The following is a 12,310-nucleotide window of genomic DNA, read 5'->3' as shown; positions in this document are numbered from 1 at the left end:
TTAAGAAAAAGATGTGTGTAGATTGTGGTATTACATACCTATAATCTCAATGTTTGAGAGGTGGTGGGAAGAGGTTCAGGCGTTCAACATAGCAAGTTGAGACCGAAAACTAAGGTTTTTTTTTCCCCTCATGCCTTTTTTATTTACGTATCTTATCTGTCTGTCTGTCTATCTATCCTTTTATTATTTATTTATTTATTTGTTTATTTTGTTTTTTTTTTCAAGACAGGGTTTCTCTATGTTATAGTTCTAACTGTCCTAGAGCTTGCTTTGTAGATCATGCTGGCTTTGAACTTGGCGTGCCTCTGCCTCCCCGAGTGCTGGGATTAAAGGCGTGCACACTACCACCCGGCTGGCTGGATAGTTTATCTTGTCTGTCTGTCTGTCTGTCTGTCTGTCTGTCTGTCTGTCTGTCTGTCCTATCTATCTATCTATCTATCTATCTATCTATCTATCTATCTATCTATCTATCTATCTATCTATCTATCATCTGTCTATCCATTCATTTAATTATTTACTTAATCATTTATTTATTTAATTTTGTTTTTGTGAGACAGGATTTCTCTGTAGCTCTGGTGCCTATCCTAGAACTAGCTCTTATAGATTAGTTTGGGCTTGAACTCATAGATCTCTGCCTGCCTTCGCCTTCCAAGTATTAGGATTAAAGGCATGTACCACCACTGCCCAACTTATTTATTTATTTATGATTAGAAAAGTTCGTTGCTAATTCACAATGTCTCTGGGTTACAGTATAATAAATGAGTTTTACAGCAAGGTACTGATAGAATTTATTTTTATCATAACTTTTGTCCTTCAATACAAACTACATTTAGTTAGATATCATAAACGTATATAGTCATATTTAATAGATGACAAAACATTTTTATTTACTTTTCTTGATATGCGTGTATGTTTATGATTGAAGTAAACATCAGTCAGGTGCACCTGATTGAAGCACACTTGTCTTCAGGCTTTGCATGAATAGAATTTTTAAAAATTATTAAAATGTTTACATTATCGCCAGATCTTTTCTGATGTTTCCTTCTATATTGTCTTTAGTAAAATTAATATTCTAATAAAATCTGTTAACATTTTTTCTTTAAGATGCCCCAGCTAAAACCTGAAACAATTAGCATGACTGGCTTAAACCTGTTTCAGCATCTATGTAACTTGGCTCGATTGGCTACCAGTGCTTATGATGGTGGCTCAAATTCTGAGGTAAGGTTTTAGACTTAGTGTTCTGTCAGATAAAATTTGAGAGATTTTTTTTCTTGTCTTCAAATTAGATTGCCAAGTTATCTTTCTATAATCTTTGCCTTTATTATAAAGATTAATTTTATTTCAAGTGTCTCTTCTCCCTCCCCGACAGGGTTTTTTTTTTGTGTGTGTGTGTGTGTGTGTGTGTGTGTGTGTGTGTGTGTGTGTGTGTGTGTATGTGTAACCCTGGCTGTTTTGGAACCCGCTCTGTAGATCAGGCTGACCTCAAACTCAAAGAGATCTGTTTGCCTCTGCCTCTGAGTGCTGGGATTAAAGGCGTGTGCCATCACCATGTGTTATTTCAAACTTTAAATGCTTTATATTTGCATTTTGGTATTGTGATTTTATTATATTTGCCAAAGGAAAGTATGCTTTTGCCTCAAAATGTCTCATTATTTGCTTTGTGATTTGTTTACAAGGATAGGTGCCTGTTCTGTTATTTTTCTTGCAGCTTCTGGAAAACATAACTATTTTGTGGAAAACTTAATTTGCATGAAATAACTTCTAAAAACCTTAATTATTTGTATGTGAGCACAGTTGTGCTTCTGTGGAAGTCAGAGAACAGCTTACAGGAGTCAACCTGCTTCTACCATATGTGTCCTGGTGTGTCTAAGTCAACCCATCATATTTGAAAGCAAGCACTTTGCACTGAGCTGTTTCCTTGACTTTGAAGTTCAATATGCCTGCCTTTTGCTATAGCTTAAGATTTTAACCTATTTATAGCAGTATATACTAATATATTATATAATGTAATTTGTAGTGATTTTTTTTCTATGATCTACATAGATCAGTCATTATGATTAGCTGATTAACTGCACACTTCTACAAATTTTTAGTTTACCTTTGGTGTTAAAATATTTTCCTTCCCCAGACTGGATGACTGCAATGTATTTGGATGATTGTCACTATTCTTCTAAAATAAACTGTTATTTAAGGTCTTCCTTGTTAAACATTCTTCTAGTTAGTGAATTGGTAGCTTTTTTATTTTTATATTATTGTGTGTAGTTAAGTTTGTTTTATATGAGGAGGATAAAATTGTTAGTAATCTGTAGTATAAAGAATAATTTTAGAGCTGGTGATATAGCTTAGTTTGTTGAATGGTCTCTCAGCAGGCACAAATCCCTGTGTTTCAGTACCAGTGCCCCATAAACCTAGTAATGATTTAAAAATTTATTTATTCATGTACATGTAAGCTCTATCTTCATGCACATAAGAAGAGACAGCCAGATTCCATTATAGATGATTATGAGCCCCCATGTGGGTGGTGAGAATTAAACTCAGGACTTCTGGAAGAACAGCCAGTACTCTTAACCACTGAACCATCTCTCCAGACTGTGGGGCTTATTTTGTTCTTGTTTTTTAAGTTTTAATCTTAGCACCAATATTACTACATTTCTATTTAATAATTTCAAGACAATTAGACAATCTTTAGTTGCTGCTTAATAACTATGTTCTGCTAGCTGGTATTTTACTGAGGCTATCCAGTTATCCATTGGGAGACCATCTTTCTTCACTCTGTCCACATTTTGAGGACTTTCACTTGAACTGTTTCTGTGCAGCACTTAGCAGAAACATTTCTTTTGGTGTCTCTAGTTAACATCACTAATGTGAATAAGAATTTGGTTACTGTGTCCACTAAATTATGAATGACTGCATGAGAGTGATAGCTTTATCAGTGTACCTTGGATGAAAAGCATTGAAGTATTTTGTAAGTTATTATAATTTGTTGGTTTTATTCCTTTGCAGCATGTTTTATATTATTGTGTTTCATGTAATTTATTAAGCATCATATGTAGTTTTCCTGCTTTATAAATTCAGTTGATTTTAAAAGTTCTTCATTATCTAAGGAAGTATGTAAACTTTTCTTAATGATGATTATTATATAATGTCCAAATATATAAACTACGCTTTTAGTACTTTGTAAAGTTTTAACTCCATATTTGTTATTTTAATCTAATAATCTGTCTTCATTTAACAAACAAACTTTAAAAATGTCTTTGTCTTTAATCCTTAGCTGTGTGGTATGGACCAGTTTTGGGGCATTGCATTAAGAGCACAATCGGGTGATGTCAGTCGAGCAGCTATTCAGTATATTAACTCCTACTACATTAATGGTAAGTAATTTGAAGTACTGTTTAAAAAGTAAAAATTAATTTTTGTAAAATTTTAAGATTTCTCTTTTTGTTTGTTTCTTTAAAACTTTTTGGGGACTTTTGATTTTACTTGTTTGAGTGTTTGCCTGAATTTATGTATGTGTGGCACATGTGTGCAATGCCACAAAGGCCATAAGAGGACATCAGATTTCTTGGAAATGCAGTTATAGATGGTTCGTTTGGGTACTGGGAATTGAACTTGAGTCCTCTGTAAGAGCAGCCAGTTACTTTTATTGCTGAGCCATCTCACCATCTGTATTTATTTTTCTGAGACTCAGTCTTGCTATCCCTAGTTGGCTTAGAATTCTCAATCCTTCTGCCTTAGTTTCCTGAGTGATGGACTAACAGGCATGTACCACCACTTAAGTTCTTATAAGTATTTTTTTTCCCCAGGGAGATTTTACTAAGCTTCAGTTTGGCTCATTTTCTTAAATACAGGCAAATAAAAATGTAAAAGTGTAATGAATATGCATCTGGGTTTCAGGTAAAACGGGTTTGGAAAAGGAGCAAGAATTTATTAGCAAGTGCATGGAAAGTCTTATGATAGCTTCTAGCAGTCTTGAACAAGAATCACACTCAAGTCTCACAGTTATAGAAAGAGGATTACTTATGCTGAAGACACATCTGGAAGCATTTAGGAGAAGGTAATTTTGTTACATTGTACTACACAAATCAGTTTCAATTTTTTATTGATAGCATCTCTATATGTATTCTTAAAGTTCTTACCATGGGCACATAGGAAACATAATTTACCAAAACTAAATGGATTGTAATGAAAATTGTTGCTATAGAAACTTAGGCATCATTTTCTCTTTGAAACAGGCAATATAATATCCTCATAAATATACAGATTTGAAAATCTTAAGGTGTTCAGCAGTTATGCATGAATAAGAAACTGGACAAAATTCCATTTCTACGGAGGTGTTAATTATGACCGTAAAGGCAGGAACACAACACTGAGACAAGTTACACTGCCACTCTCCCCAACAACATCATATAATCTTTCATATTTTATCAAGTTGAATCATTTGTTTCATTTGCTGTTTTTTTTTTTCTTCCTGGACTAGGAGAGAGTATTTTAATTTTGAATTTCCATTTACCATGGAAACATGACCAAAACTTTCTGTGTTAATGAATATCTATATAATTAATTTAGACATACCCTGTGTAATACAGAAATAAAGCAAATTAACATTTATGAATATATCAACCGAAATGAAAGGTGAGTAGATAGTTTTAATTACAAAATTCTGTTTGTTAAAAGTCATTTAACGATGAGTACTAATGTAAAAGTACTAAGAACTGTGTTGAAAATTTGTTAAAGTTATAACTTCTTTCAACCTCAGATCTTAGTTTGATATTTGTAAAATCACATGCAATTCATATTTTTGACATTTTAGTGAACTGGTAGGAAATACTCAGTAAGACAGATACCCCTATACATTTTTATATGTATACATGATTTGAAACATTTGTGTAGTGCAAGATTCTTTTATCATTAGTTTGTAGAGATTTACCTAAATCTTTCTTGGTTTTTAAACAATGTGTAAGAGAACTCTTGAATTTTTGCACAGAAACATCAGAGCCCCTGAACCTGTACCACTTTAGAAAAATTAAAGCAGATGTGGTGGTCTCATTCAAATTAATTAAAAAGTCAATCCAAACTTGTTGTATAACTCAACATTACACTAAGATACTATATGGGGGAAAAGTCTGTAATTTCTGTTTCATGTTAGACATACTTGCCGTTAATGTTACACTGAATAAGTTATGAACAAATTTTGTTATGTGAAGAGTAGTGAACTGGTACGTTAGCACAAATCCATATCAGTAGTACTTTTCATGAGTTTACGGAGTTTAAACCCAGGACTCCTTCTCATCCATACTAGTTTTGTGATACTGTGGAGAAATATCCTGTGTCCTTCATATGTATCTGACTCATTTTATGCTAAAGTTAATCTTGCTGTCAAATTATATGAATATCTGTGAGTAACTAGTAGACCATTAATTACATTAAATTTACTAAATAAAAAAACCAAAAACCAGAGTCGTAGCTGAAAAGTTATGTATTGCCCAACATATCTTGTCTTCCTGTATATCAAGTGCTGAATGTGGTTATTATAAATTTAAAATTATGTAACATGTAGATAAAAATTTGAGATAGCTTGTATTATAGTGAATAGTAGTAATATTTTAAAGAATTTACCTTTTAGAGAGAGGTTTAATTTCAGCAGTGACCAGCGGTGCTAGTAGGGTGTGTCAGATCACCTGCCCATTTTCTCCAAGAGTAATATAAATTATTGAAATCAAAACATCAGGGGAAGCAAGGTTATAAAAACTAAAACTTGAAATATTTAGTAGAAGGCATTCTTTTAATTACTCTTTTGTTCAGTCATAGCCCAGGGTATTGTTTCTTTTTTTTCTTTTTTTGTATTGTTTCACTTGTAGGAAATAAGTTAATTTCTTTTTATGTCAGAACTTCTGATTAGTTTTAGACATCTATCTATCCATCCATCTATATTATAGATATAAATATATAAATACAGATATAAACATGTATAGGAATTAAGGGATTTGGGGGTTGGTAAAGAGTACTTTGAAGAATTTATTTCATTTTCTATGCACAACTGTTTTGGACACATGTATGTATGTGTATCTGCTGTATGCCAAGGTCCAGGGAGTCTCATCCACTGGAACTAGAGTTATGCTGGTTATGTGCCACTGTGTGGTTGCTGAAAATTGAACACCAGCTCTGCAAGAGCAGCATCACTCTAGCCAACTAAAATTAGTCTTTTAATCCAGTTTACTTTTGTGCTTGTGGGTAAAATCCAATCTTTTATTCTGTTAAACTGATTTACATAACTTGAATATATTTTTATATCTCAAGAATATTTCAATGGATATGTCTGTCTCTGAAAGTATTTAACATCTTTTCTTCTAAATGTAAAAATGATAAGTTGATACGTTATTATTAATGTTGAATTCTGTTTTACTTTCCTCCTGCTTCTCCTCCTACTCCTTTAATGATTTATATAATGGACTTTTCCTCTCCAATAATTCATTCAATATGTTAAATCTAAAATTGTTGTAAGCTTTTGTGGACTTTTTCTATTTTTAAAAAAATTTAAAAACTTTTGTAACATTAAAAGTGTTCAAAATTGTTTCCTCTGTGTGTGTTTTGTGTTGCTTTAGGTTTGCATATCATCTGAGACAGTGGCAGATTGAGGGCACTGGTATTAGTAGTCATTTGAAAGCACTGAGTGACAAACAGTCTTTGCCTCTAAGGGTTGTATGTCAGCCTGCTGGACTTCCTGACAAGGTAGTTACAAGGTTTTAATTTCCAAATTTGGTAACATTTATCTTTACAAATCTTTGCTCGGTTGATCAGGTCTGGTAAATTTTTTGTAACTTTTAATTGGTTGCATCTTATATTTCAGATGACTATTGAAATGTACCCCAGTGACCAGGTAGCAGATCTTAGGGCTGAAGTAACTCACTGGTATGAAAACTTACAGAAAGAACAAATAAATCAGCAAGCTCAGCTACAGGAATTTGGTCAAAGCAACAGAAAAGGAGAGTTTCCTGGTAGGTTAAACAGTTGACATGTTCAGTACACTTTTTAGCTTTATTATGTAGCAGCTATCTTGATCCATCTTGTGTTGCTATAACAGTTGCTTTAATGGAAGGTTTTATTGTTGGTGGTGTTTTTTTGTTTCTTTTAATTTTGAAAATGGGATTTTAACTCTGGAGTCCAAACTGACCTAGAATGCACTGTATAGCCCCAAGCTGGACTGAGACTCTCAGGAATCCTCCTACCAGGACTTCAGTGTTCTGGGATTACAGATGTAATCTGTAGTGAGCCATCATGCCTGCCCAAACAGAGTATAACCTGATACTTGTTTCATACTGTCCTGCAAAATATAAGATTAAAGTACCAGAATCTGGTAAGGGCTGCTTTCTGTTTTAGTACAATGCCTTCAACTCTCAAAAGGTCAGAAAGAAAGAGAGCTCCTGTGTCCAGATCTGTGTACAGGTATTAATGCATCTGTAATAGCTTTGCCCTTGTGTCCTAAAGTCCTCCCAGCAAATCTCATCTCCAAACACTACTGCATGAAGGAACCAATGTCATTTAACATATTTGTATGGGAACAAAGAATTCAGAACATCAGCAGTTTTAAATGTTTAAAGATCTGGTGGCTGCTTTCCTGGTCTTGGTATCATTTTGTAGGTGTCAGTAGAACAGTGGTTGGGGTATTGTTCACAAACATCATTTGTTTCTCACAAGATTTTTTTTAGGCTTCTAAAAATATTTTTTTCTTTTTCTTTGTTTTGTGTTGGTTGGTTTTGGGGTTTTTTTTTTTTTTTCAAGACAGGTTTCTCTGTAGCTTTGGAGCCTGTGCTGGGACTAGCTCTTGTAGACCAGGCTGGCCTTGAACTCTCAAAGATCCACCTGCCTCTGCCTCCCAAGTAGTATAATAATTCCTATGAAAATTACCTTCGGAACCCTTGCAAAGACTACATGTTGGTGTGACTACATGACAGTTCTACTCTAGGGACGATAATGGCCACAATCAGTCTTGTTGTGAGAAATGAGTTGTTTTCCTATATTTTTTTGGTGTAAATGGGAAAGTAATTTAGAGCTTTGATGTGTCATTTTTGGGGTTGTGACTCTAGTTTATTGGTAGAATACTTGTCTGGTAGCCATACGGTGGTGGCGCATGCCTTTAATGCCAGCACTCAGGAGCAGAGGGAAGCGGATCATTGTGAGTTCGAAGGCCAGCCTTATCTACAAGAGCTAGTTCCAGGACAGGCTCTAAAGCTACAGAAAAACCCTGTCTCGAAAAACTTAAAAAAAAAATAAAAATACTTGCCTGGCACAGTCAAGGCCCTAAATTGAACCCTGCCTTGCTATCACATGCAAAATAGAAATGTTATGTCATTTTGTAAAGAATTTTCCTGCTTTACTTGAAAATAGTTGCTTTATCCTCACTAAATAGATTTTTCTGCATTAATAAAATTCAAGGTTGGGGTTCGCTCACTGGTAGAATTTTTGCCTCACATGTAAAAAATTCTTGGTTTTGATCCCTGGAGCTGTAAGCAAGAAATCATAAAATTAGGCACTGACAGCTGTGTGTGGTGGCATTTGGTATAATCCCCACATGTAGGAAGCTGTTACAGGAACCCTGGCTTCATAGTGAGATTGAGATTCTCCTTAATTTAAAGACAAATCAAAAATGAATAAGCACTTCTATTATTATTGCTATTACTATTATAGAACCATCCACTATATAGTAATTAATTTGGGCATCTACTATGTTTTAGTCGCTAGAATCCCCCAGTAAGTTTAAGAAAAGAAACATGCACCTGTTGGAACTAAAGTTTATGTATTTTATTTAAGAAAGTTACATATATTAACTAGTGGTAAAAAAAAAAGATAGCTTGTTACTTTTAATACTTACATAATTTAAGAAAATAGAAAACATGCAGGAAGCATGCTTGCTATTATTTTCTGTGTTTCTCAGGAGTTACATTTAGGTTTAATGAACAGTGAATTTATTGTCCCATTGTATTATTCTTAGCAAATGGCATTAACAGTTTATTCCCTATTCTGGTGATTTTCAGGTGGCCTTATGGGGCCTGTCAGGATGATCTCATCTGGACATGAATTAACAACAGACTATGATGAAAAAGCACTTCATGAGCTTGGTTTTAAAGACATGCAGGTACATACATAAGTTGTGGTTTAGTTTTAGTCATGTGTTGGCTCAGCAAGTTAATAACTGAACAGTTGGAAAAGTATAGTTAAATACTTCTTACAACTATGCATTGAAATTATAAGTAAAGTTAGGTTGTACTTTAATTTTATTGTTCTATAAATAAAAAAATCTATTTTTTTCTTATTTCTCTAATTGTTTTCTGTCTATCTTTCTTTTTTGTGTTTGTAGATGGTATTTGTATCTTTGGGTGCACCAAGGAGAGAACGTAAAGGGGAAGGTGTTCAGCTGCCTGCATCTTGCCTCCCACCCCCTCAAAAGGACAACATTCCGATGCTTTTGCTGTTACAAGAACCTCATTTAACTACTCTCTTTGATTTATTAGAGATGCTTGCTTCATTTAAACCACCCTCAGGAAAAGTGGCGGTGGATGACAGTGAGGTAATGATCAGATTTCTTTCCTATATATTTTGTCATTTCTGTTGAGATATTAAGAAATAACTTTCTAATCTCTTAATATCAAAACCTAGGAACCACTTTTTGTTTGTTTCCTTTGTTTTTGTTTTTTTGAGACAGGTTTTTCTCTGTGTATTCCTGGCTGTCCTGGAACTTACTCTGTAGACCAGGCTGCCCGCAAAGTCAGAGAGATCTGCCTCCCTCTGCCTTCCAAGTGCTGGGATTAAAGGTGTGCACCACTATCACCCAGCCTAAGTAATTTTTGTTTGTTTGTTCAAACCATTTGTTTGTGCTTAAAATGACCTAGGCTTACTGTAATAAAAGTATTCTTTACAAGGATGATGAAAATGGGCAATTTAAGGCAATTTAATAGGCAGTTTAAGCTGTCTTGTGTAAGACAGCTGGACATAACTTGTAAGTATACCACCAAGCAAATATTTTCGGATAAATTAGTTTTTAAGGATGAACTCTGCCATCCAATTAATTTTAAGAGGAACATAAGTGAGAGAAAAATCACGTTTATTATTTGGTTTGGTATGGTTTCTGTGAGACCATCTCAAATCTGAATTAGAAGGATGACAAAGAAATAGTTATGAGGATAAGAAATATGATAAAAATCTCAACTTGTAGTTCTCAGTCTGTACAACTTATAGCTCAATCTGTACCCCTGTTTGGACCTTCTGAGTGCTCTCGTTACAGATATATGTCACCATTTCTAACAGTTGTTTTAGTCATGTTTGCTTGTTCCTTTCTTTTTTTATTCATATTTATTGAGCTCTACATTTTTCTCTGCTCCCCTCCCTGCTTCTCCCCTTCTCCCTTCAACCCTCCCCCAAGGTTCCAATGCTCCCAATTTACTCAGGAGCTCTTGTCTTTTTCTACTTTCTACTTCCCATGTAGATTAGATCTATGTAAGTCTCTCCTAGTGCCCACATTGTTGTCTAAGTTCTCTGGGATTGTGGTTTGTAGGCTGGCTTTCTCTGCTTTATGTTTAAAAACCACCTATGAGTGAGTACATGTGATAATTGTCTTTCTGTGTCTGGGTTACCTCACTCAAAATAATGTTTTCTAGCTCCATCCATTTTCCTGCAAAATTCAAGCTGTCGTTATTTTTTTCTGCTGTGTAGTACTCCATCGTGTAAATGTACCACATTTTTCTGATCCATTCTTCAATCAAGGGGCATTTAGGTTGTTTCCAGGTTCTGACTATGACAAACAAAGCTGCTATAAACATAGTTGAGCACATGTCCTTGTGGCACGATTGAGCATCCTTTGGATATATACCCAAAAGTGGTATTGCTGGGTCTTGAGGAAGGTTGTTTCCTAATTTCCTGAGAAATGGCCACACTGACATCCAAAGGGTTTGAACCAGTTTGCATTCCCACCAGCAATGCAGGAGTGTTCCCTTTCCCCCACAACCTCTCCAGCATAAGTTGTCATCAGTGTTTTTGATCTTGGCCATTCTTTCAGGTGTAAGGTGGAATCTCAGAGATGTTTTGATTTGCATTTCTCTGATGGCTAAGGATGTTGAACATTTCCTTACATGCGTTGAATCTGTAGATTGCTTTTGGTATGATTGCCTTGCTTGTGTTCTTTACTTGCTTGTTGGATGGTTTTAAGGCTCAGCTTTACATCTCAACGTTGTGGCAATCCTTCTTGAGAATTTACAACACTCTCCACCATACCTCTCTGGAGTTTTTTGTCCCCCCCCCCCACTTGGAAAGTGTTAGCATTTAATTGGCCTCCCTGAGTGGCTTCAAGCCACCAGAACATAGGCACCTCCAACACCCTTTATCTTCTCTTAAGCTCTTTTGCTGAAAAATTTGGCTTTCACAATGACAGGCTGCTTAGGGAGCTTTCCCTTCCCCAGAACTTTGTAGCAGCCCGATCGCACGACATCAATGATGGGAGCAACTCCAGTCTTGTTCTTGGCAGCGTTGACCCGAGTCTGCTCACTGACCAGCGTCCACAGTTTATCCAGATTGACAGTCGGGCAGAAGCTCTGTTTCCTCTTTAAGTGGTAGTGCCTCATCCCAACTTTCCCGAAGTAACCTGGATGATATTTGTCGAAGTTGATCCTGTGATGATGCATGCCTCCAGCGTTCCCGCGTCCTCCTGGATGCTTGTGGTGTTTACCGATGCGGCCATGGCCGTGGCTCACGTGGCCCCGGAGTTTCCGGGTCTTCCTCAGTCTGGATGGCATGGTGGTGGCAGAAAGGAAAGAGCTCTGGAGTTTGTTTTAATTCAATGATTTTTGGTAATGACTATCCTGAGGTCTTCTTTATTCATGTATCTAAATTCAAACAGTCACATTTTTAGATTTTCAGAAAAATAGTGGTAAAGTCATGGCCTTCTTGTTATGTAACAGTGAGTTTTTGTTTGTTTTCAGTTTTTTGAGATAGGGTTTCCTTGTTTATCCCTGATGTCCTTGAACTTAGTATATAGATTGGCCTTGAACTTCCAGAGATCTAGCTGTCTCTTACCTGTGTGGAATTCTAAGCATGTGTCCCCAAAACCTGGCTATATTAACCAGGTTTGACCTCCAATTTACATAGATGAGCTTACCTCTGTCTATAATGAGTCTTTCTCTGTTGCACCAGCCAGTACTCAAATAACAACACAAAGACTTGTTATTAGTTATTACACCTCATTGTTCTCATTTTTAGCTTAGGCTTGTCTCACTAGCTCTTTAACTTGTTTACTATGTGGCTTTTTACCTTTCATCTTTCA

At 35.4% G+C, this 12,310-nt stretch overlaps 2 protein-coding genes across 4 annotated transcripts in view; one reads left to right on the top strand and one right to left on the bottom strand.

Annotated features, from left to right (window-relative positions):
- The window catches only part of Usp34 (ubiquitin specific peptidase 34), a 193,680-nt gene that overhangs the window by 94,050 nt on the left and 87,320 nt on the right, over positions 1-12,310 (top strand). For all 3 annotated transcript variants that reach the window (XM_057771237.1, XM_057771236.1, XM_057771235.1), the window contains 7 exons: positions 1,105-1,218; positions 3,272-3,371; positions 3,895-4,054; positions 6,603-6,729; positions 6,848-6,995; positions 9,033-9,133; positions 9,356-9,565. In XM_057771237.1, the coding sequence (XP_057627220.1) occupies positions 1,105-1,218; positions 3,272-3,371; positions 3,895-4,054; positions 6,603-6,729; positions 6,848-6,995; positions 9,033-9,133; positions 9,356-9,565 (960 nt within the window). The remainder of the gene's footprint in view (positions 1-1,104; positions 1,219-3,271; positions 3,372-3,894; positions 4,055-6,602; positions 6,730-6,847; positions 6,996-9,032; positions 9,134-9,355; positions 9,566-12,310) is intronic.
- Positions 11,382-11,783, bottom strand: LOC130875446 (60S ribosomal protein L27a-like). The gene has a single exon (XM_057771242.1). The coding sequence runs from the start codon at positions 11,781-11,783 to the stop codon at positions 11,382-11,384; it is 402 nt and encodes a 133-aa protein (XP_057627225.1).

The sequence above is a fragment of the Chionomys nivalis genome, chromosome 6 (genome assembly GCF_950005125.1).
Source record: "Chionomys nivalis chromosome 6, mChiNiv1.1, whole genome shotgun sequence".
NCBI classification, from domain to species: Eukaryota; Metazoa; Chordata; class Mammalia; order Rodentia; family Cricetidae; genus Chionomys; species Chionomys nivalis.
The sequence above is the reverse complement of the archived record's forward strand: the minus strand, read 5'-3'. Positions and strand labels throughout refer to the sequence as shown.

Coding starts and splice junctions, on each gene's coding strand:
- LOC130875446 (XM_057771242.1), bottom strand. CDS start 11,783: ATGCCATCCAGACTGAGGAAGACCCGGAAACTCCGGGGCCACGTGAGC.